This window comes from Erinaceus europaeus, chromosome 15, assembly GCF_950295315.1.
Source record: "Erinaceus europaeus chromosome 15, mEriEur2.1, whole genome shotgun sequence".
Taxonomy (NCBI): domain Eukaryota; kingdom Metazoa; phylum Chordata; class Mammalia; order Eulipotyphla; family Erinaceidae; genus Erinaceus; species Erinaceus europaeus.
In genome coordinates this window covers 21,405,272-21,428,255 of record NC_080176.1, presented here as the reverse complement: position 1 = coordinate 21,428,255, position 22,984 = coordinate 21,405,272, and the positions used below count along the sequence as shown (strand labels likewise).

Below are 22,984 nucleotides of genomic sequence, written 5' to 3'. Positions count from 1 at the left end.
AGAGAGAAATGGAGAGAGGAGGGGAAGACAGAGAGAGAGGGGGAGAGAAAGGTAGACACCTGCAGACCTGCTTCACCGGCTGTGAAACGACTCCCCTGCAGGTGGGGAGCCGGGGGCTCGAACCGGGATCCTTAAGCCGGTCCCTGCGCATTGCGCCACGTGCGCTTAACCCACTGCGCCACCGCCCGACCCCCTAAGATTTTATTTATTAATGAGAAGGATAAGAGAGTGAGAGAGAAAGAACCAGACATCACTCTGGTACATGTGCTGCCAGGGATTGAACTCAGAACCTCCTGCTTTAGCCACTGCGCCACCTCCTAGACCACCAGCTCATTTCATTTTTATTCTAGTTTATTCCCAGAGCCCTGCTCAGCTCTGGCTGACGGCACTCTAGGGATTGAATTTGGGATTTGGGGGCCGCCGGCAGGCAGGAGAGTTTCTGCAGACCCCTGCGCTGTCCTGCCCGACCCCCCCCCCCCCATGCTCTTTGGTGTTTAGGAGAAAGCAGAGCTTGGCCCCTGTTCCTGTGTTGCGGAGGCTCGAACCCAGGGCTTCTTCCCTCACTTGTGCAAGCCCTGCGCTCCATCCCTCGAGCCGCCCCCAGGCCTTTAGGGTCCAGGTGGTACCACACTGACCGCCGTCCTCGGGACAGAAGGATGGGGCTGGGACACTGTGGGTGTGGGGGGGAGCAAGGAGCGTGGACGTGACTCCCGCCGCCGCCCCAGCCGGGGGTGGGGGGGGGTGGGGGGGAGAAACCCGCGATCGATGCGCTCGGCGCTCGCTGCTCGGCACTCGGCAGGCAGGCCTGCATATGCGCACTCGCCCGGAGCCGGCCGCGCTGCCATCATGTCCACGGCTATGAACTTCGGGTCCAAGAGCTTCCAGCCGCGGCCCCCGGACAAGGGCAGCTTCCCGCTGGACCACTTCGGTGAGCCCGGCCGGACCCGCGCCCCGGACGCCGACCCCTGACCCCCGGCTCCGCCCAGCCTGCTGTTCCTGCCCCTGGACGGCGACGCCGGGTCCCCCTCAGTCCCCCTACCCCCTCTCTGTCCCCCGTCTGTCCCCCATGTCTCCTCTGTCCTCGTCTGTCCCACTGTGTCCCCCTGTACCCTCAGTCCCCGTCTGTCCTCTGTGTCTCCTCTCTGTCTCCTATGTGCCCTTTCTGACCCGTCTGTCCGCCGTGTCCCCCGTCTGTCCCCCGTGTCCCCTCATTCACTCTGCCCCCCTCGTCACCTCCTCTGCTCTGTCCCCCTTCCCCTGCCCCGCGTCCACCTGTCACAGCCCAGCCTGCCCCAGCGCGTTTTTGTTTTTGTTTTTGTCTCCAGGGTTGTCGCCGGGGTTGGGTGCTGGCACCACAAATCCGCTGCCCCTGTGGCCATCTTTCCTTTCCTTTTTTTTTTTTTTTTTAATTGTACAGGACAGAGGGAAATGGAGGGAGGAGGGGAGACAGAGAGGGAGAGAGACACCTGCGGATTTTCAGGAGGCCGGAGCTCCGATCGGCTCACCAGCACCCAGCCCCGGCCCAGCTCTCACTCCCCTGGCCTTGTCACCGTGGCCTCACCACTGTGGGTGACGGTCAGACAGACAGACACGGGAGAGACGCAGCTTCAGCGCTGCCTTCGGGGGCACGTGGTTGTCTCCTGTTTGGGTTTTTATTGCCACTAGAGCCTGAGGCTCATGACTGAACTCCAGATCTACTGCTCTCAGAGACCTTTCTCTCTCTCTCTCTCTCTCTTTAAATAGAAACTGAGAGGAAGGGGCCAGGCGGTGGCACACCTGGCTGAGCGTACACATTAGAGTGCGCAAGGACACAGATTCAAGTCCCTGCTCCCCACCTGCAGGGGTTTGGGGGAAGCTTCACAAGTGGTGAAGCAGGGCTGCAGGTGTCTCTTTGTCTCTGTCTCCCTGTCTATCTCCTCCTCCCCTCTCAATTTCTCTGTCTCTACCCAAGCATAAGTAAATAAATTAATTAAATGCTTTTAAATTATTTATTTATTTATTTATTAATGAGAGGGATAGAGAGAGAAAGAACCAGACATCACTCTGGTACATGTGCTGCTAGAGATTGAACTCAGGACCTCATGCCTGAGAGACCAATGTTTTATCCACTGCACCACCTTCCGGACCACAAATAAAATGTTTTAAAAAGAGTTGGGGGGGGGTCAGGTGATAGCACAACGGGTTAAGCGCACATGGTATGAAGCACAAGGACTGGCGTAAGGATCTGGGTTTGAGCCCCCAGATCCCCACCTGCGGGGGGGGGAGTCACTTCACAGGCGGTGAAGCAGGTCTGCAGGTGTCTGTCTTTCTCTCCCCCTCTGTGTCTTCCCCTCCTCTCTCCATTTCTCTCTGTCCTATCCAACCATAACAATATCAATAACAACAACAAAAATAACCAAAACAATGATAAAAAAAAACAAGGGCAACAAAAGTGGGGGGGGTGCCTCCAGGAGCAGAGGATTCATAGTGCAGGTACCAAGCCCCAGCAATAACCCAGGAGACAAAAAAAAAAAAAAAAAAAGGGGGGAGGGGGAAAAAAATTAAAAAAAAAAAAGTTGAGGGATGGGGGAGGGGGGAGGTAGGAAGAGAGACACCTGCAGCCCTGCTTTACTGCTCTTGAACCCAGGTCCTTGTGCGTAGTTTTCTGATAGATAGCCATTCTTTTTTTCTTCGCAGAACCACAGTGCTCCCTCCCCCGCCTGTGCACAGTGATGTGATCACTTCCCCAGGGGTCTCACTGTGTGAGTCGTGGCCCAGCCCCAAACTTTTTCCCCTTTGAGAGGAAATGCTCTCCTTTCTGTTGTAGGTGAGTGTAAAAGCTTCAAGGAGAAGTTCATGCGGTGTCTCCGGGATAATAACTTTGAAAACGCTTCATGCAGGAGTGCCTCCAAAGAGTATTTGGAGTGTAGGATGGAGAGGCAAGTACCTGGGATTCAGCCAGATGGCCCAGAACCTGGGCTGAGACACTGGGGCGCCTGTCACGAGCTGCCCGCTGTCCGCAATGGCTCGGGACGCAGCTGACCTGTCAGCGTCACACTCTGCCCCCAGGCCACAGTTCCCTCTGAGCCAAGGGGAGAGAAGCGGGAGGTAGCCGGTGAGGGGGAGGTCCTGCCTGTCCTCACAGGCTCATCTGGGCCCAGTGTGAGCCAGGACAGAGAGACTCGAATAGCCCCCGCAAGCACGTGGAGAGCAAGCCCCACTGATGTCTGTACAGACCTCCCTTCCCCTCCTGCTGGCTCCTGACAAACCCAGACATGACAGTGACCTCCGGACACTGCCAGCCGAGGTGCTGTGGCCATCAGCCATTGCTGGCCGCATGCCTGTGGGGGGTAGCTTCAGCCCTGAGAGGGGCTTTTCTGCCCCCCAGCTCCTAGGGGCTGAGCATGGAGAAAAGAAGGCCTCCCTTCCAGTTCTTTGTTTCCAAGCAGTTAGCACGTTGATGGGTTACAACCTCTAGTTTGGGGGGGGGCGGTTGACAGTACGGTGGTTATGCAGAGACTCTCGTGCCTGAAGCTCCAAGGTCCCAGGTTCAGGCCCCAGCTCCACCATGAGCTAGAGCTGAGCAGGGCTCTGATTAAACAACAAGGGGGCTAGGCGGTGGCGCAGCTGGTTAAGCACACATATCACCATGTGCAAGGACCTGGGTTCAAGCCCCCACTCCCCACCTGCAGGGGGGATTCTTCACAAGCAGTGAAGCAGGTCTTTCTCTCTGTCTCCTCTCCCTGCCCCTCTCTCTGTCCAGGTGGGGTAGATAGCATAATGGTTATGCAAAGAGACTCATGTCTGAGGCTCCAAAGTCCCAGGTTCAGTCCCCTGCACTACACTATAAGCCAGAGATGAGTAGTGCTCTGGTAAAATAGAAAAGAAAAGAAAAGAAAAGAAACTTCTCACTATCCTATTGAATAAAATGGAGGGGGGAAAAAGGAAAGATGGTCCCCGGAGCAGTGGATTCACAGTGTATGAGGCCCAGTGATGACCCTGGAGGTGAGCGCCACACACACACACACACACAGCCACTGGTTTGGGGGACTAGCCAGTGGGTGCTAGGTAGGGTGCACATGTCACCACGCGCAAGGATCAGGTTCAAGCCCTGGTCCCTACCTGTAAGGGAGAAGCGCCCTGGGCTGTGGGCCCTTGCTGCAGCTGTCTCTCCTCTGCCTGTTAATCCTCTGTTGGAAGGGAAAATGGAGGAGTGACTGCAGGGAGGGGTGGTGGGGCCACTGCTGGACGGGACCAAGGCCCTGCGAGGAAAGTCCACTGATTGTTTCAGGACCGGAGCCCCTCAGCTCCAGCCTGTGGTGCCTCACCCTGAACCTGCGACTTTGCAGAACCAGTCTGCAGTCTTTCCCTCCATCTTTTAAAGATTTTATTTGGTAGGACAGAGTAATTGAGAGGGAAGGAGGTGGGTCCCGCCCCACCACTTGTGTTTCCCCCCTTCGGGCAGGAACCTGGCTTGAACTCGGCTCCTTGACACTGATGCTTACCCTTCGCCAGGCGTGCCACCGCCTCCCCTACTCGCACTCACCTCTTGTCATAGCTGGGCCTCACCACTCCGGGCTTCCAGACAGAAAGGTTTCTCTCAGTGCAGGCAGGGTTCGAACCCAGCGGAGCGGCACAGTGTCCAGTGAGCTCTTGGGGCCTGGCGGGGTTTCCTGTGGGGTGGCCAGAGCCAGTAGTACCTTGGGACGCACCAGTGCTGGGCTGCCCTCGGCCACCTGGCTGAGCCACCAGCTTCCTGAGCACCAAGGAAAAGCCCTCCGTGTGACCCCAACGCCCTCTGTGGGCCCCACTTCCCTCCCAGGCTGCCTTGGGGGCAGGACTCCAGGGGGCTACCCAGCTCTTTAAAAGAATATTTATTGGATAGGGAGAAACAGATGACAAGTGGAGATAGGGGAGTCAGGCGGTAGCGCAGCGGGTTAAGCGCACGTGGTGCAAAGCACAAGGACCGGCTTAAGGATCCCAGTTCGAGCCTCCCACTCCCCACCTGTAGGGGAGTCGCTTCACAGGTGGTGAAGCAGGTCTGCAGGTGTCTATCTTTCTCTCCCCCTCTGTCTTCCCCTCCTCTCTCCATTTCTCTCTGTCCTATCCAACAACATCAATAACAACAATAATAATAACTACAGCAATAAAGCAACAAAAGGAAATAAGTGAATAAATAAAAAAGAAAAAAATTTTTAAAAAAAATGGAGGTAGAGAGACACCGGCAGACCAGCTTCACCTGAGGCTTCCCACCCTTCTCTGCGTTGCCTCTGGTGAGAGGGGCGTGTCACACTGCACTGCTGGCTGGGGCCAATTCCTGGGTGGCAGGTGGCAGACCAGGTGGGTGGGGCTGGGATGAGGGGTGGTCCTCTCCCACCAGGTCCTTCCACTGGACACTGGGTTTCCCTCTTGAGGCTGCAGGGGTCAAGCAGGGGGGCATGTGACCCCCAGGCCATCTGCTCTACCTCCCCAGTGAAGCCCCTCCAGAGGCACCAGGAGCTGGAATTGGCCTCCTGCCCCCAGAAACCGGGGTGGGGGGGGGCACGGCAGTGGCAGACCTGCATCCCCCTGCCTGAAGCCCCATACCCTGCTGAGCCAACCCCCCCACCTTCCCACAGGCAGCTGATGGCACCCGAGCCTCTGGAGAAGCTGGGCTTCCGAGACTTGACTGGACACTCAGAGGCCGGGACAGGCGTCTGACTGGGACCCTGGGTTGGACCAGCACCTGCCCGTAGTCAACCAGAGACTTCAGGGTTCTCCCCAACTCCCCTCACCTCCCGCGGGGCTCCTCCACTGGACGCCTGGCCCTCAGCCCTGTACGGCTCTGGGGATGTGTGTGGCGTGCTGTCCGTACATCGGCTTCCTTGAGATCTGGCCCCTGGCCTGACCTCTGAACCCTGGCCTGCGCATGGATGAAGCTGAGCCTGACTCCTGGTCCCTGGCCTGTGTGTGGATGGGGCTGAGCCCCTAGTGCCATCAGCATAAAAGTTCTTGAGCTCTGGCTGCCTGCCGTGGTTCCTCTGCATGTGGGGATGCTGCGATGGGGGCTTGGGAGGGCAGTGGTGGGCACCATTGACCCCAGCTGCTGCCTAGGCTCCCCACAGGCCTGGATGTGGGGGTCCACCCCTGGGGAGTCCTGGCTTGAAGGGGTGCTTGCTGTTGGGCTCAGCAGGGACCCTCCAGGGCCAGTAGCCCTGTGACCCAGCCCCCTGGCTCTAGCTCCCCCAGACATCAGTGCCCTATGCCCCAGTGCCAGGCCTGTGGACTCTGGCTGATGTCGGAGGGGGCTAGGCCACGTGTGCCCACCTTCCGATGGACACCTCTGGGGGCACCCTCTTGGGCCTCAGGCACCCAGGAAGATGCTCCAGGGTATCCCTGCTCCAGGAGAGGGCACTCTCCAGTTGACCTGAAGTGGCTGCTCCGGGACACTGGTGGGGACACGGTGCCCCCTGCCTGCCCGTGGTGGCACTGCAGTCTCCTGTCCCCTGGGCAAGGGTGGGGGCTGCTGCTGTGTCGCCAGTGTCTCCCCATGAGGCCCCCATCAGCTGGCCCTGCTGTGGGGTGACAGGTCCCACCTGTAGGTGCCCTGTATTATGGGAACCAGGCTCCCTTGGGCACTGTGTGTGACTGGGAAGTCTGTTCTGCGGAGGTCAGTGACCCGCCTCCTGCTGTCCCCATGGCCCCTGACCCGGCCTCACGCAGAGCTGCCTACCCCCTTCTTGCTCAGCTTTCCCCCACCCTCACCCCACCAGCCCCAGCGCTGGGCCTGCCTCCCAGGAGGGGCTATGGTGGGGCCCTCCCGCTTGGCTGAGAAGAGGGCTCCCCTGCCCAGCTTGGTGCTGGCTGCCCTCCCTTCGGGGTGCATCCCTTCGTCCCTGGGGTCTCCTTCTCCCCCCTCAGGCCTCCTGGAGGGCTGCAGGGAGGAAGAGGCCCAGCCCAGCACCCAGGTCAGGCCCGGCTTCCTGCGTTGAGCAAGTCTGCGCCCAGGAAGTGGAGGTCACCCGCGGGTCAGCCCCACCCCGGGGTGGGCCCTAGGGAGGGTGGGGGTCACGCCCAGCTCTGCCTTCCAGGGACACCTGTGCCGCAGTCAAGAGTTGGGGATGGGTGGCCGTCCCCCGTCCCCCGGGAGGGGCGCCCGCACTTCTGCCCCTACTGCCTTGTCCCCATCCCGACTGCACGTGGGTGCCGCCGTGCGGGTGGGCGCTCGGGCCCTGGACACTGCGGGGCGGGGCGGCGGCTTCTGCTCCCCCGGGGCTGGACCAGTTGGGCCCGTGCCGCCCTGCTGTCCGCCCCCCAGGCAGGGCCGCGGTAGGTGACGGGGCGCCCATCTCGGCCCGGGTGCGGGCGGGCTGGGTGGCCCCGTCTGGGCTGGTCCGAGGCCCGAGCGGGCGGGCTGTGCGTCTGGGAACCCGGGGGGCTTGTCTGGATGACGGGGGCCGGGGGCGTGTCCGGGGCGGTGTCTGTCGGGGCGTGTCGGGGGCGGTGTCTGTCGGGGGTCCAGGCGGGGCGCCGGCGCGGAGGAGCGGCGGGAGGGGGGGGCCGGCGGCGGCGGAATGCGGAACCGGCGCGGGATGGCGCGGGCGCGCGCGGGCGCCTAGCGGGGCGATGGCCCAGGAGCGGCGGGCGGCGCTGGAGCTGCTGCAGAGGCCGGGCAACGCGCGCTGCGCGGACTGCGGGGACCCGGGTAGGACGGGGCGGGGCGGGGCGGGTAGGGGGGCCCGGGAAGGGCGGGCGTCCCATCAGGTGCCACGGCAGGTGGGAGCTCGCAGGGGCTGCAGGGCGGAGGGGCGGCTGCTCCGGGGCGGGGCGCACCTGCCGGTCGCGGGCCGGCCGCGCCCCCACCTCCGTGTCGCTGTCACCCGGCGCCGCCTTGCGAGACCCGCCGAGAAAGAGGAACCGGCGGCGGGAACTGGCGGGCCACCTGGGTGACGTCATGCCCGCTTCGGCGACCCCCCCCCCCACGCACCCGGACTTTGCTCCGCGGGCCGGCGGGGCCGGAGTACCCACCCAGGAGGGGCCGGAGTTTGCTCCCTGCCCTGCGGCCGGTGCCCAGGCGCCCCCGAGGCTGGGGCGTCTCCCCGGGACCGAAGATGTAGGGTGGGGCCTGGCGGCAGCCTACGCCTCTCCACCTCCATGCCCCCCATGCCCGGCTGGCCCGCAGGAAAACTGGGTTGTCTGGGAGCCCTGCAGGACACCCTCCCCCCCCCCCCCAGTCTGGAGGCCCTTTCCTGGGACACAGATGCTCCTGACAGCCGCTGCCCTGCTCCCCGGGGCCTGGCTTGGGGGGTCTGGGGTGCTGTGGGCAGCTGCAGGGGCTCGTGGCGGCCTGGGCCTGATGTGCCCGCACCTGGGGCAGGCGGGCAGGTGCGTGGCAGGTGCGGCTGTGGGCGGGGCTCCTCCTCGTGCGGGAGACTCGGGGGCTGGGGGGCTCACGGCAGGCGCCAGTGTGGGGGTGGGGGCGGGACACTCCTGTCCTCCAGCGGTGCCAGTCAGTCACCAGCTAGAGAGGGTGGGGGGCTGCCCTCCCCCTGCCGGCACTGTGGGGCTGTAGCCCCCCGCCCCCACTGTAGCTGCCCTGTGTCCTACACCCCCTCAGGGCCACGTATGCAGCGTGCCTCCCCTGTGCCTGCCACCCCCAGGCTCTGCCCCACCTACCATCCCCCTCAGCACCTGGGCCCCAGCCCATCACTCTCAAGGCCAGAGCCCCTTCCTGATGGTGAGCCTGGGAGCCCAGCTGTCATTGCCCCCCCTTACCGCCCCCTCCTGTGGGGGCCCAGCCTCTCCTGGTATCCTCAGGCGCTCTACACTTGGCCTGTGGGGGGCTGGCTGCCTGCCTGTGATCCCTGAGCCCCCCAGAAATGGCTTTGTTGTTCTTGTGGTGGTTGTCCTGATAGAGACAGAAATAGGGAGGTGCCTGCAGCCCTGCCCCCACCTGACACTCCCTCTGCAGGTGGGGGCCAGGGGCTCCAACCCAGGTCCTCAGCACGTGACATGAGCCCTTCCTGGGAAGAGGCTGCTGAGCCCTCACTGTTCTTGAGTCCAGCCTCTCCCTCTCTCTCGGTGGGAACCTCATGAGGGTCAGGATCCCAGACCCCCGACTCGGGTGGGCACTGCATGGCTCTCCCAGCAGGGGTCCCACCACCCGTCCTGCAGCCCAGGTGTCTCTGTGTCCCCTCAAGCCCACTTGAGGCCTTTGCTGTGTCTGGCCTCTCGCTGACGCTCTGGCCTGTGCTCGGCACAGCCGTTGGGGCTTCTGGCCTACAGGCCATGCCCTGCTGCCCTCTGTGCTCTGCTTTAGACCGGCGGGAGCTGGACTGGGGAGACAACATGGAGGTTCTGAAAAGGCTTCCACGCCTGAGGCTCTGGCCGGAGGCTCTGACACGCCAGGTTCTGTCCCCAGCACCACCATCAGCCAGAGCTGAACTGTGCCCTGGTGTCTCTCCCTCTCTGCTTCTCACTCACTAAATGGATACGACCTAGAAAAATAACGGGTGTGGGCTGATGAAACAGTCCGCCTGGATAGTGCATGCTGTGTGTGACCTGGGTCCCCACCACATTGAAAGTAGCTTTGGTGCTGTGGTCTCTTTCTCTCTCCCTCCCCCTTCCCCCACCCGCCTCTCTGTGTCTGAAAAAAAAAAGTTAAAAATAATAAGACCAGGAAGGGTGAGCACAGCAGCTGTTTTTATTTATTTATTTATTAAATGTGATTACTTGATTTTTACCAGAGTTCTGCTCAGCTCTGGTTGATGGTGGTGCAGGGGGTTGAACCTGGGACCTTTGAGGCTTCACGCATGCAAGTCTTTTTTTTTTAATATTTATTTTTTCATGAGAAAGATAGAAGGAGAGAAAGAACCAGACATCACTCTGGTACATGTGCTGCTGGGGATTGAAATTGTGACCTCATGGTTGAGAATCCAGTGCCTTATCCACTGTGCCACCTACAGACCACCATGCAAGTCTTTTTGCAGAACCATTATGCTATCTCCCCAGCCTTTAACATCATTTATTTTATTTAACAAGACAGAGAGAAACGGAGGGGAAGAGAGCTACCTGCAGCCCCGCTTCACCACTTGTGAAGTTTCCTTTCCCCTTGCAGGTGGTAACTGGGGGCTTGAACCCAACCCAGGTTCTCGTGCATTGTAATGTGTACACTCAGTCAGGTTGAGAAGAGCTGAGCAGTGTACTGGGAAAAAGAGAGAGAGATGGGAAACTGGGAAATGTGATGCATGTACAAACTATTGTATTTACTGTTGAATGTAAAACATTAATTCCCCAATAAAGAAATTAAAAAAAAAGAGAAAGAGAGAGAGAGAAGCAGAGCCTCCCTCTGGCATCTGCGATGCCAGGGATTGAACTCAGGGCCTCAGACCTGGGAGTCCAGTGCTTCATCCATGGTGCCTGTCCCCTCTCAGCCATCTCCCCCACTCTCCCCATGACACTGTCTCCTTACTCGTCTGTCTTACTCTCTCCTCTCTGCCTGGGCAGCCTGGCTCTGTCACTAAGTGACAGTCCTCCACATGGTTGAAGTGTCCCTCATGCCCTCCAGTGGCAGCCCCCAGCCTGTGGGTCCTCTTCTTGTGGAGATAGAAGCAGCAGGCTTAGGGCAAGGGTAGATAGCATAATGGTTATGCAAACAGACTCTCAAGCCTGAGGCTCCATCAAGTCCCAGGTTCATTTCCCCACACCACCACAAGCCAGAGCTGAGCAGTGCTCTGTTAAAAACAAACAAACAAACAAAAAAAAAACAGCAACAGGCTCACTGTTCTTGGGCTGGCTCTCATTTAGAGAGACAGAGACAGACTAAGAAACAGAGACACTGAGAGACAGGAGGTGCTGTGGTTGTATACCCTGGGCCTAGGCATGGTAAGACAGGTGCACGGACACCCGAGCCCCTGTACCACATGGGGGTGCATGCACGCATGGGGGAGTCTCCCTTTGTCCTCTGAAGAGGAGGGAAAGAAATGTCCAGAGGACCCTGCTCTGAGCAGCTGAGGCTCCTCTGCATCCCATCTGCAGCCCTGCCTGTGGCGCCCCTGTGGGTGGCTCCTCTGGGGCCCCTGTCCCTGCGCCTACAGGCTCAGCGCTGCCTGGCTGGGCTTGTCTTGGGGTAAATGCCCAGAAATAGAAGCCCCGAGTCACGTGGGAGTGCTATTTTTACAGTTTTTTGAAAAGGCCTATTTATTCTCATGAGAGAGCAGAGCGCCCCCTGCTTGGCCTCGTGGCCCAGGATGGGGTCGGGGCTCCAAACACCATGGCTGCCTCTGCCCGCGGGCTTGTTTCTGCTGCCCTCCTGGCTCTCTGGCCACTTAGAGAAATGCTCACCAGCATTCTTGGATAGAGAGAGATTGAAAGGGGAGAGGGAGAGGCACAGAGAGACACCTATAGCCCCGCTCCACCACTTGAGAGAGAAACTTCCCCCCTGTAGGTGGGAACCAGGGGGCTCAAACCCAGGTCCTTGCACACTGTGATGTGTGTGTTCAACCAGATGTGCCATCACCTGGCCCCCCATTTTCTCTGTTTCCCCTCAACCCTGCTCAGCCTGAAGTGCTGAGGATGGAACCCAGGGCCTCGGGCAGGAGCACATCTGGACCCCTGTGCTGTCTCCCCACAGGCTGGACTCCTGGTTCTGTCCTTTTGCTCCATATCAGGGGGGACCCCCAGCAGAGAGCCCCACACCAGCACCGCCCCCAAAGTCCAGGGCTTCTCGCACCCAGGGCTGTGGCTGCGGTTGGTCCCAGAGATGGAGCCTGTGGGAACTGGTCCTTTCTTGAGGTCACCCCACTGAGGGCAGGGCACCAGCCGCTCAGGCCACGCCCAGTCCAGTAGCAGGCATCCACTGCGGGGTGTGTGTGGGCAGCCCCCCATCCTGAGCACGGGTGTCTCTCCTGCTGTGGGTCCATCTTGCTGCCCTCTGCTCCTGCCTCTGCTGGGCTCCCATTCCTGTCCCCCCAGAGTCCCTCTTCAGAGTGGAGCAGGTCCAGTGGGATGTTCAGGACACCTTCTGCCCCCACCGTCTCCAGCAGGGTGCCTCCTTCCTCCCTACTGCCAGTGTGGCACCATGCTGGGTGGGTTTCCCCTGCTCCCAGGCTGGGTACCAGGAGCCCCCTTTGCTGTCTCCACACCTGAGAAAGATGCTGTTTCCCCCTTGTGGTCACTGGGGCTTTGCTGCTCTGGGCCGACCTTGACAGAGACAGATGGAAAGAGAAAGAGACAGAGACGGCAGAGTCCTCTCAGCTCCCCTCTGCGGCCCCTTGCCTGTCACATTGCGTCTGGAGGCCGAGGTCAGCAGGGCCCTGGATGTGGCCTGGTGGCCGGGGTGGGGGCTTCTGTGCAGCCTCATTCAAGGGTCTCCCTCTGCCCTGGCTGCCTCACCCAGCCTGAACCTGGGCCCCCATCCTGTGTCCCTCCGCACCCCCCTTCTTGGTGTCCCTCTCCCCTCCCCACACCCCCCTCCTGGTGTCCCCCTCCGTGTCCTGTAGGGCATGTTGCTGGTTCCTGTGGCAGCTCTGTGGGTCTCTTGTTTTCACGGGGACGGGGTCCCTAGAGCCTGGGCCACATGGTCCCCTTTAGTTTTTTTCTTTTAAAGGTTTATTTATTTGAAAGGAGGAGAAAGAGCCAGATATCATTCTGGTACACATGCTTCCAGAGACTGAACGCAGGGCCTCCTGCTTGAGAGTATAGCGCTTTATCCACTGTGCCACCTCTTTGACCACTCCCCTTGAGTTTCTGGCACCAGCTGAACTCAGTCACCCACAAACGCTGCACCTCTCCAGGTTCACACAGACACCCCCCCCCCCCAGCTTGGAGCACATCGTCCCTGCCTGTGGACAGAGCTGGCCTCATGCCAGGGACCCTAACTGGAGGGCAGACCACTCCCCCAGCGACCCTGACAGAGCAGATTCCCCCAGGGCAGTGTCCAGTTGCCACCCACAGTTACACAGCACCCTGTACTGCTGGGGATTGAGCCTGGGACCTCAGAGCCTCATGTAGCAGAGCCTCATTACAGAACCATTGTTATTATTTTTACCAGAGCACTGATCAGCTCTGGTTTATGGTGGTGCTGGGGATTGAACCTGGGACTTCAGAGCCTCAGGCTTGATAGTCTGTTTGCATAACCATTATGCTATCTACCCCTGCCCTATTATTACTATTACTCAGAGTCCTGCTCGGCTCTGGCTGATGGTGGTGCTGGGGATGGAACCTGGGACTTCAGAGCCTCATGTAGGAGTCTCTTGCAGAACCCTGTGCTGTTTCCCCAGCCCTCTACTTTGTTAAAGTGTAAGAGACAAGCTTTGTACAGGCTGTTCTTCCCACAAGCAAGTTGGACCCCAGCCCCCAGCCCCACCCCCATGCTGTCTCCGTCCCCCTTGGTGGTCTGTCCGGGCTCACTGCTCAGTCCCAATGAACCATAGACCCCAGCCCCAGCAGAGAGATGGCCCTGCAGACCTGCTAGCACCCCCAACCCACTTCTTGCAGAAGATTCCCCTGTGGGGAGAGAGATTCCCCTCTGGAGAGAGTCTCCTGTGGGGTGAGAGATTCTTGGGGTGTGAGGTTTTTCTGTGGGGAGGGAGAGGACCGCCAGGTCTCATGGGCCCACACAGGCCATGGAGGTCTGGACCTGAAGTGCAGGCCAGGAAGACAGCTCATCTGGGGCCCCATGAGGGGAACAGACAGATAGATGCCCTGGGCTCCTCCATCCCCCCAACAGTTGCCCTCTGTGACCATCTGATCTGAGGTGGAACCAGCCCGTGGGTGCCTGTCCCTTCTGTGTCTCCTTGTCGGGGAGGGATCCCTGTGTTCTCCCATATACAGAAACGGAAAGACAGAGACCAGGCCGGGAGGGACATGGCAGCCCCACACCTGGGTAGGCCAGGCAGTCAGCTTGGCCCCGGGGACATCCCTGCCCCACTCACCACATAGGGAAGTGACTGGCCTGGCAAGAGTGGGGACCCCTGTGTGGGCTGGGGAGTCCTGAGTCCCTTCAGTGGAGTTGGGGTGTGGGGACCCATGTGGGGTAGGGCCCCCTGTGAGGTGGGGGCAGGTCAAGTGATCAGATCTGGGAGGTCCAGGTCAGGGGCTGGCCAGGTCAGCCGTCCCTCCTGGGGCCCCAGAGTCCCCCATGGTGGGGAGTTACTGAGGTTGGGAGGGGCTGCCCCTGACCCCTGCCCTCTGCCCCACAGACCCCGACTGGGCCTCCTACACGCTGGGCGTCTTCATCTGCCTGAGCTGCTCTGGCTTCCACCGTAACATCCCGCAGGTCAGCAGGGTCAAGTCTGTGCGGCTGGACGCCTGGGATGATGCCCAAGTGGAGGTACGACAGCTGGCCCCCGCCGACCTCCCCCCACTGCAGGGGAGCTTCAGGCGGGGCCCGACAGGTGTGGGGTCAGGTCTGGCGGTCTCAGGATGGGGTGTTGGGTGGTGTCCAGAGGGGCCTTGGGGCTCACCCCCGCTGTCCCCACAGTTCATGGCCACCCACGGGAACGAGGTTGCCAGGGCCACCTATGAGCGCAGGGTGCCAGCCTTCTACTACCGGCCCTCGTCTGCAGACTGCACGTGAGTAGGGGAGGGGGGACTGCGCATGAGGGGGGGTGGGCAAGTAGGGAGGCGCGTGGGGGCAAGCGGGGCCACAGCCTCTGTCCTCATGCAAGTTCTGGGGGTAGCATGGCACCAGCCTATCAGAACAGGGCCCCATGTAGGCATTCCCCCAGAGCAGCTCCCAGGCTCCAGAGGGGCCCCAGAGCCTTGCTTTTGTCCTGTGTGTAGGTGTTGCCCTCAGCACCCTGCCCAGCAGAGCAGTTAGCATGGGGGTCTCATGGGTGCAGGGTGCCCAGGCTCTGGAGGGTTCCAGCTCTCAGAAAGTGTGACAGCAGGCTGGCACAAGGACTCGGAGTGGTCTCCACCTCCCTGCTAGCTGGCAGCCCCCAGCAAGGAAGGAGCCCCCTGTGGGGGGCATGTCTTCCGGGAAGGATGCTGAGGGTTGGCGGGCGGCGCCAGCCTGCTGTCCATGGTGGCTCCATCCGCAGGCTGCTGCGAGAGCAGTGGATCCGGGCCAAGTACGAGCGGCAGGAGTTCATGCACCCCGACAGGCAGGAGCCCTACTCGGCAGGTAGGCCTCCACAGGCCCTGCACCCTGACTCTTAAGCTTTTGCCAAAAGCCCGAGGCTGCTGCCTCCATAAGCAGGACCATGGGTGACCACTGGCCGAGTCAGCCGCTTCTGGTCCCGCCCATGGTCCCAGCCTCAGAGGCCTCCTTTCAGGATGGACAATGCTCCCGTGTCCAAGCCTGGTCACACCCACGCCACCAGTCTCAGGCAGACACGACTCCCCACCCCCACCCTGATGTTGGGGGGGGGGGGGGCAGGCCTGGACAGGATGGGACGCTGCTGCCCCCTGCCGGCCTGTGGCCCAACTGCATGGGGCGGCCCTGGGAGTGTGCCCACTAGGCTCCCACCAGCTACTCCGCCACCCCCAGGGCCTGTCCCGGGAGTACCCAGCAGGGGTTTGGACTAGCCTCAACCTCTGACCCCTGCCTATCCATCCCACCACCCACAGGCTACCGGGAGGGCCTCCTCTGGAAACGGGGCCGGGACAACGGGCAGTTTCTCAGCCGCAAGTTCGTGCTGACGGAGCGTGAAGGGGCTCTCAAGTATTTCAACAGGGCTGACGTGAGCGACTGGCCCCTCCCCCGCCACCCCTCCTCCCCCGCACTGGCCCCCACCTGAGGGTCACTCCTGGGTGGGTGTGTGCCCACGTCCCCAGGCCAAAGAGCCCAAGGCTGTGATGAAGATCGAGCACCTCAACGCTACCTTCCAGCCGGCCAAGATTGGCCATGCGCACGGCCTGCAGGTCACCTACCTGAAGGACAATAGCACCCGGAACCTCTTCCTGTATCATGAGGACGGCAAGGTGGGCAGCCCAAGCACAGGGAGCCTGGTCACTCTCCCCGCCCCCCCAGCCCGGGGAACAGTCCTGGGCCCATCTGTGTCCCCTTCTTTGGAGCCTATCCCACCGAGCCCCATGAACCGCACCTCCAAGGCCAAGCGACTGCATCGGCGGCCCACGCCACCCCATCTGCCAAGCTCCATCCAGGTCCCCAACCCAGGACACTGTGCCCTCTGCCAGCTGGAGACAATGGATGGGGGAACGTGGGGGGGGGGCGGGCTGCCCACCAGCTGGCCACGTGCTCTCTGCAGGAGATGGTAGACTGGTTCAACGCGCTGCGGGCCGCCCGCTTCCACTACCTGCAGGTGGCCTTCCCGGGGGCCAGCGACGCTGACGTGAGTTCCCGTGCCTGGGGGTGGGGTGGGCAGGGTTGGCCAGCACTGGCCCTGACATGCTCCCCCCCCCCAGCTGGTGCCCAAGCTGTCCAGGAACTACCTGAAGGAAGGCTACATGGAGAAGACAGGCCCCAAGGTGGGCTGGGTCCCCGCCCGCACCCAGGGGGGAGTGGGGTCCCGTCCCAGAGCTCAGCCCTGGCTGTCCCTGCCCGCAGCACACCGAGGGCTTCCGGAAGCGCTGGTTCACCATGGACGACCGCAGGCTCATGTACTTCAAAGACCCGCTGGTAGGAGGGCATTGGTCCCTGCCCAATGACCACCTCCCGTTCCCCCCCACTGCCCACCCCCGCCCACTGACCGCCCCCCCCCACCCCCAGGATGCCTTCGCCCGTGGGGAGGTGTTCATCGGCAGCAGAGACAGCGGCTATGCGGTACTGGAGGGGCTGCCGCCCACCACACCAGGCCTGCACTGGCCTCACGGCATCACCATCGTCACACCTGAGCGCCGCTTCCTGCTGGCCTGCGAGAGTTCGGCGGAGCAGCGAGCCTGGGTGCAAGCCCTGCGCGGCGTGGTGGAGCGGCCCATGCTGCCCCAGGAGTATGCAGGTGAGCCGGGTGGGGGGGTGGGAGGGGGTCCAGCCCTGCATGCGCCACCCGCTACTGACACCCACTGCCTCTTGCAGTGGAGGCCCACTTCAAGCACAAGCCCTAGCGACACAGAGCAGGGACGCCATGGAGTTGCCCATGGCCGGACCGGGACCAAGCCGCTCACCCCCACGCCACTGCCCATGTGATCCCGGGCCCGTGCCATCCAACACGTATTTATTGACTGACTGCCTGCGTCTGTGTCTGGTGTGCCTGGGGGCCTGCCGGGACCCCACCTGCGCCGGAGGGGTAGGGGGTAGGAACTGAGCGGCTGCCAGGCTGCGACTCCCGAGACCCCCAGCAGGACAGCACAGTCAGCACCCGTACCCGAGGTCCCCAGCTGCCCGCTGAGCTGGCCTGAGACACCCAGACCCACAGAGCAGGGAGCACGGCCGGCCGGTACAAAGGGTTTATTCAGCTGCCAGGGCATGAGTGCCCTCGCCTGCTGCTGTGCTCACACGCCCCACTGTGAAAAAATAACAGTTTCTGTGGCCAGGCCTCAGGGCCTCCCAGTGTCCCCATGGCCGCCACGGGCCGTCCTTGCGTCCGAGGCCCCTGAAGCAAACAGACAGAGGCGGGCGGCAAGGCCTGTGCTTTATTGGGCGCGGCTGGCGGTCAGCGGCCCCGCACTCGGCCACCCGACTCGGCCCGGCCTGGGGACATGCAGGTGGGCGTCAGTCCAGCTCGATGGGGCTGCTGTCGTCGGGGCTGTCGTCCGCCTCCTGCTCCGAGGAGCCCATGAGGCTGCTCAGAAGGTTCCCTGGGAGGAAGTAGGCATCAGGCTGGGGATGTCCCCAGACTGAGCCCCGGGGGTACCCAACTGGGCCCACTTACCCAGCAGGCCTCCATAGGAAGATGTCTGTTTGGGCGGCAGGCCAAAGAAGAGCTGTCCTATCCTGTCAAGGTACTGAGAAGGGGTGTGAGGGCCTGCTCCCGCCCCCCACCCTACCGCGCCCCCCAGCCCTGCCTACACTCACCTCGGTGTACATGGGGTCCCGCCGGAGTGAGGGCTGGTACTGCTCGCACAGCACCGTGAAGACGGTCAGCTTGCCCCTGGGGGACAGGACACGGTTCAGCAGAGCCGGGGCAACCCTACCCCCCACCCAGTCCCCCCTCGCCACAGCGAGGTCCCCCACACCCACCCGTCCACAGCCAGCAGCAGGAACCAGAGGAAATTGAGCAGGGGCTGCACGAAGGGGGGGCCGCTCTCGATGGAGGGGTGCTTCTCCGTGTAGGTGGTGAACACCACCAGGGCGCTGCTTTTGTTCTTCAGACATAGAAACCTGGACATGCAGCAGAGTGGTGTGAGGGGCGGCGGGCCACGGGCACCTGGGGGCGGGCAGGGCAGGGCTGGGCGGGGCACCTACTGCAGCACGGCCTGGGCCACGAACATGTCCACCTCGGTGCGGAAGCCTCGGGCCGTGGCATACTCCACCAGCATGTGGGCGCAACCCTCGCCATCACTCGAGTGCAGGAAGTGGTAGCGGGACTCACAGTAGTTTTGCTCTGGGGGAGGGGGGCATGGGTGTCCCTGCGGGCCTCAGGCCGGACCCGAGGCCCCTCCAAGTCCTTGCCCCCCAGGATGCCCTACCTCTCCACAGCGTGAGGGCCAGCAGCTGGTGCAGCCGGGGGTGGCCCAGCTTCCCGGAGCCCCCGCTAGACCACTTGAGGGCTCGGGACACGAAGGCCACACGCTCGGGGGAGTTGGGGTCCATCAGACTGAAAAGCCTGGCCAGGCTTTCTAGAGGGACAGACAAACGTCATGGACGGAGGGGGGACAGGGGGCAGACCGACAGACACTCAGACCACACCGCACACAGGGGCTGTCACAGCCCAAGTGTCGAGTGTCTGACCCGACAGCTACTGTGGAGACAGCAGGACAGGACATGGGGGACAGATGGTGCGGGAGGCCTCACCCAGGAGTGGGTCAGCCACGTCCACGTCGGCCTTCTCCAGGGACTCCAGAACCAGCATGGACAGGTCGGCCGCGCTGTTCTGCTGCGGGGGGATGTGGGACTCAGCACCCAGGGGCCCCGGAAACTGGGCACCCCTCCCCGACCCTCCCCTATCCTCCCCTCACCTGGCCGTGGCTGAAGAAGAGTAGGGCCCCAGAGCACATGAGGTCTCGGGCCTCCGCGTGTTTGTTCTGTGACATGTACCTGCAGGGGGCAGCCGTGAGCCCAGCCCGTACCTCATGCCATCCCCGCCCGCAGAGAGCCTGGGTTAGGTGGGCCATGTGGGGATGAGGGTGGCCTGCTGGCCGCTGTGGAACAGAGACCCCCAAGGAGGGAGAGAGAGTAGGGCTGTCACCTCCTGGCATCCCCTAGCCCCCAAACGCCTCAGCCCGGGGTCTCCTGGTCAGAGCCACACCCACTGAGGCCCCCTCCCTCCAGAGGCTGCAGCCACCCTCTGTTTAGCCCCTGGGACCCTGGCATCCAGGCAACAGTGGTGCCCAGACATGGGGGGTGATGCCATCCAGGGCAGCCCAGACAGCCCTCATCCCACAGGCTGGACAGGCAGCACGGGACCCCCTCCTGTGGACCCCACCCCCAGAGGGACAGGGTGCGCGCTAACGGCAGCTTCCCCACCACAGATGACAGCAGAAGGACTTCTGGGGTGCGCGCCTGAGGGGGCGGGGGCGGCACAGTGTCCTCGGAGCAGACAGAGCAGACAGAGCTGGGGACGAGTGAGCCGGAATATGTGACCCTGGACACAAACCAACCGGCGAGACTGGGCAGAAGGCGGGTGGCGGGTGTGGTGTGGAGTCAGACCCTGTGCCCCACAGCCTGCACTGCTCTCTGCCACATGCAGAACACTGCAGAAAACATGAAGACAGACAAAAACCAGACAAACAGAAATAAATACCAATAAAAATAAGACGGGGGGGTCAGGAGGTAGTGCAGTGGGTTAAGACCTGTGGTGAAGCAAGTCTGCAGGTGTCTATTCTCTCCCCCTCTGTCTTCCCCTCCTCTCTCCATTTTTCTCTGTCCTATCCAACAACAACAACAGTAATAACAATAGTAGTAACAAGGGCAACAAAAGGGGGAAAATGGCCTCCAGGAGCAGTGGATTTCTAGTACACTCACTGAGCCCCAGAGATAACCCTGTAGGCAAAAAAATAAATAAAAAAATAAAGACTCGGTTTTTTAGAATAGCACAGTGAGCTCATTGAGTGTAGGCTCAGGAAGAAGGGGAGGAACTCTGACGAGGCCAAGTGGCCAGGGAAGCCAGTGCACGTGGCGAGCGGGTCAAGCATGGGCCCTCCTGTCAAGACAGACCTCCTGAAAGCAACCCATGGGGCCCGGAGGCGCAGCCGGGACTCAGACGCTCCGATGAGGATGCTGTACGCCTGGCGGCCCGGGAGAGGCACATTGGGCAGCTTGGACCCAGCTCGGGGTTCCAAGTTTGCTCCCTAGCATCACAAGTGGCAGGGCGATGCTTTGCTTCTCTCAGATCAATCAAATCTTTAAAGATTAAACACACCTGGGAGTCGGGTGGTAGCATAGCGGGTTAAACGCAGGTGGCGCAAAGTGCAAGGAAAGGCATAAGGATCCTGGTTCGAGCCCCCAGCTCCCCACCTGCAGGAGAGTTGCTTCACAGGTGGTGAAGCAGGCCTGCAGGTGTTTATCTTTCTCTCCCCCTCTCCTCTCCATTTCTCTCTATCCTAACAACGACCACAACAATAATAACTACAACAATAAAAACAACAAGGGCAACAAAAGGGAAAATAAATAAAATCCTAAAAAGGATTAAAGAAAATTAAACACACCTGGGGGCTGGGCAGTGGCGCAGCGAGTTAAGCGCGTGTGACGCAAAGCACAAGGACAGGCGTAAGGATCCCAGTTCGGGCCCCCGGCTCCCCACCTGCAGGGGAGTCGCTTTCACTAGCGGTGAAACAAGTCTGCAGGTATCTATCTTTCTCTCCCCCCTTTTATTTCTCTCTGTCTTATCCAACAATGACGACAACGACAGCAATAACAATAACAACAAAAGGGGAAAAATGGCCTTCAGGTGCAGTGGATTCATGGTGCAGGCACCAAGCCCTGGTGATAACCCTGGAGGTGAAAAAGAAAAGGAAAATTAGCACACAATACAGTGCGCAAGGCTGTGGGTTCCAGCCCCAGTCTTGCCTGCAGGCAGAAAGCTTTGCCAGTGGTGAAGCAGAGCTACAGTGTCTCTCTCCCTCCTTCCCTGTCTCTAGCCATTAAATCAATTAAAAAAAAAAAAGGTGAAGGGTAGAGAGCATAATGATTCTGAAAACAGGCTCTCCTGCCTGAGGCTCCAAAGTCCGGGGTTCAATCCCCTGTGCCACCATCAGCCAGAGCTGAGCAGTGTGCTGGTTAAAAAAAAGGGGGTGGGGGGACCAGGCGGTGGCGCACCTGGTTGAGCGCACGTCACAGTGCACAAGGATGCGGGTTCGAGCCCCCAGGCCCACCTGCAGGGGGAAGCTTCACAAGTGGTAGAGCAGGATTGTAGCCATCTCTGTTTCTCTCCATCTGTCTCCCCCTTCTGTCTCTATCCAATAATAAATAACAGTAATAAAAAAAATTTTTAAAGCTGTTGAGAGCGGCAGCTCGGCGCGACGTGGGTCAGTGTGCCACACGCACCCGTGCGCTGAGGACCTGCAGGGTCTGCGGCAGGCTCGGCACCAGCACCCCAGCCACCAGGGATCAGCACAGAGAGGAAAGACCCCCAAGACGCAAAGAAACTGAGAACAGATGGATCTCCAGAGCGGCCTGGGCTGGGCACCCCAGGCCCGAGCCTGCTTCCACCCTGGGAGGGCTGCCCCCTCCGGGCCCTCTACCCAGCACGGCAGCCTCATCTCCTCGGGGCCTGGGGACCTGGCCACGGGCAGAGGTCGGCCTCCCGGGGGCACCCAGTGAACGAGCCCGTCCATGGACGCCGAGGATGACCCGCGTGGGGAAGGCCTCGCCACGGCCCCGAGGCCCGCTCGACTTCTGCTCCAGGACGGGAGGGTCCTGTCCCGGCAGGCAGGGTCCCCTTGCAGGTGGCGACGGACGGCCACGTGGGAGCTCGCTAACCACTGAGCTTCTCAGACGCAGAGAAGCCCACACCCAGAAAGCGCAGGGAAAGTAGAAGGCAGAGCTGCACCAGTCAACCTCAGGCACCAGACGCGGGGAGCCCAGTGGTTGGGAGGATGCGGGGAGCCCAGTGGTTAGGGAGGCGCGGCCGAGTCCAGTGGTGAGGAGCCGAGGGCCGGGAAGCCCAGAGGCGAGTCCATAGCGACAGGCAGCTGCCCGTCGACGGGCGGGAGGCAGCTGGGCGCGGAGGCGCGGGGCGAGTGCACTGTGGGTCTGTCTGCCGCAGCTCCCGGCTGCGGGGTGAGGACGACGGACCCCGCCGGGAGCCCGGAGTGCGGGCGGCGGCGGCCCCGACACGTGCCTTGGGGGCCGGGCCGGGAGGCTGGGTGGTCGGCGCCTGCAGGCCGCTGCCCCGAGCGGGAGCCGGTGACCCGCGGGGATCGGGGGGTCGTGGGGTCAGGGGTGCGGGGCTGACGGACGGCAGGGAGGCCCTGGCCCCTCATCCCTTGCCCGGGGACCCTCTCGGGCCCCGGACTCTCGCCCTCCGTCGGGGTCAGCTCGCGGCGGGGTCGGGGGTCGGGGGTCGGGGGCGGGGCGGCCCGGGTGTCCCGGGCGGCCGTCGCGGCGCACCTGAAGAAGAGCGTGCGGTACATCTGGTGCGCCTCGTAGTAGTCGCCCTTCTCCACGCTGGCGCGCAGCTTGCCCTCCACGCGCTGGACGCCGCCGCGGTTGCGGGCGCCGTTGCGGGCGGCCTCCTGCTCCGCCATCGCCGCCGCCATCGGCCGGCGCTGCTGCTCCGAGCGCTGCGCGCAGGTGACGCGCCCGCGCTTCCCGGCTTCCGTCCGCCCCGCCCACCGACGGCGGCCGCGCGGGGACATATGACGGGGGCGGGGCCCACCGCGGTAGCGCGCGGGGAACCACAATGTCGAGGGCGGGGCCTCCGCGGCGCGTCACCTAGAGGCGGGGCCCTAGCGGGGTGGGGCCGCGTGACACGGGCGGCGATGCCAAGGCGTGGGGCGGCGACGTGACGCGGGGGCGGGG

General features: G+C 62.0%; 3 protein-coding genes across 7 annotated transcripts in view; 2 read left to right on the top strand and 1 right to left on the bottom strand.

Moving 5' to 3' along the window:
* Positions 1 to 17,090, top strand: part of ADAP1 (ArfGAP with dual PH domains 1) — an 89,062-nt gene extending 71,972 nt beyond the window's left edge. Inside the window, exons 1-12 of one of the 4 annotated variants that reach the window (XM_060173181.1) lie at positions 7,072 to 7,663; positions 13,138 to 13,257; positions 14,160 to 14,290; positions 14,441 to 14,532; positions 15,003 to 15,085; positions 15,532 to 15,644; positions 15,739 to 15,885; positions 16,173 to 16,256; positions 16,330 to 16,392; positions 16,472 to 16,543; positions 16,634 to 16,862; positions 16,940 to 17,090. In XM_060173181.1, the coding sequence (XP_060029164.1) occupies positions 7,585 to 7,663; positions 13,138 to 13,257; positions 14,160 to 14,290; positions 14,441 to 14,532; positions 15,003 to 15,085; positions 15,532 to 15,644; positions 15,739 to 15,885; positions 16,173 to 16,256; positions 16,330 to 16,392; positions 16,472 to 16,543; positions 16,634 to 16,862; positions 16,940 to 16,968 (1,242 nt within the window). In that variant the 5' untranslated portion in view covers positions 7,072 to 7,584 and the 3' untranslated portion in view covers positions 16,969 to 17,090. Of the gene's footprint in view, positions 1 to 7,071; positions 7,664 to 13,137; positions 13,258 to 14,159; positions 14,291 to 14,440; positions 14,533 to 14,973; positions 15,086 to 15,531; positions 15,645 to 15,738; positions 15,886 to 16,172; positions 16,257 to 16,329; positions 16,393 to 16,471; positions 16,544 to 16,633; positions 16,863 to 16,939 lie in introns of those variants that run through there. The other 3 variants (XM_060173182.1, XM_060173183.1, XM_060173185.1) reach the window with 3 other exon arrangements.
* LOC103115361 (cytochrome c oxidase assembly protein COX19) lies at positions 803 to 5,980 on the top strand. The gene is made up of 3 exons (XM_007525117.3): positions 803 to 928; positions 2,807 to 2,922; positions 5,602 to 5,980. The coding sequence occupies exons 1-3, from the start codon at positions 847 to 849 to the stop codon at positions 5,677 to 5,679; spliced, it is 276 nt and encodes a 91-aa protein (XP_007525179.1). The 5' UTR covers positions 803 to 846; the 3' UTR covers positions 5,680 to 5,980.
* Positions 17,091 to 17,482: 392 nt separating the features above from the next.
* On the bottom strand, positions 17,483 to 22,829 carry GET4 (guided entry of tail-anchored proteins factor 4). Of its 2 annotated transcripts, none has more exons than XM_007525071.3 (9): positions 22,574 to 22,829; positions 18,982 to 19,060; positions 18,818 to 18,899; positions 18,493 to 18,642; positions 18,269 to 18,407; positions 18,044 to 18,184; positions 17,879 to 17,954; positions 17,736 to 17,808; positions 17,483 to 17,661 (listed from the first exon to the last, which is right to left on the bottom strand). In XM_007525071.3, exons 1-9 carry the CDS (start codon positions 22,819 to 22,821, stop codon positions 17,576 to 17,578), a joined length of 1,074 nt encoding a protein of 357 aa, XP_007525133.3. In that variant the 5' UTR covers positions 22,822 to 22,829; the 3' UTR covers positions 17,483 to 17,575. The 2 variants fall into 2 exon arrangements, with proteins under 2 accessions (XP_007525133.3, XP_016044592.2); XM_016189106.2 differs by having other exon boundaries at positions 18,818 to 18,896.
* Between the last annotated feature and the right edge of the window lie 155 nt (positions 22,830 to 22,984).

What these genes read in the sequence shown, in the direction of transcription:
- LOC103115361 (XM_007525117.3), top strand. Translation starts at nt 847, where the DNA reads ATGTCCACGGCTATGAACTTCGGGTCCAAGAGCTTCCAGCCGCGGCCC. An exon ending in CTTCCCGCTGGACCACTTCG is followed by an intron (nt 929 to 2,806) that starts GTGAGCCCGGCC and finishes TTTCTGTTGTAG; the next exon opens with GTGAGTGTAAAAGCTTCAAG. An exon ending in AGTGTAGGATGGAGAGGCAA is followed by an intron (nt 2,923 to 5,601) that starts GTACCTGGGATT and finishes TCCCACAGGCAG; the next exon opens with CTGATGGCACCCGAGCCTCT.
- GET4 (XM_007525071.3), bottom strand. Translation starts at nt 22,821, where the DNA reads ATGTCCCCGCGCGGCCGCCGTCGGTGGGCGGGGCGGACGGAAGCCGGG. An exon ending in GGCCCTCACGCTGTGGAGAG is followed by an intron (nt 18,408 to 18,492) that starts GTAGGGCATCCT and finishes CCCCTCCCCCAG; the next exon opens with AGCAAAACTACTGTGAGTCC. An exon ending in GTGGCCCAGGCCGTGCTGCA is followed by an intron (nt 18,185 to 18,268) that starts GTAGGTGCCCCG and finishes CTGCATGTCCAG; the next exon opens with GTTTCTATGTCTGAAGAACA.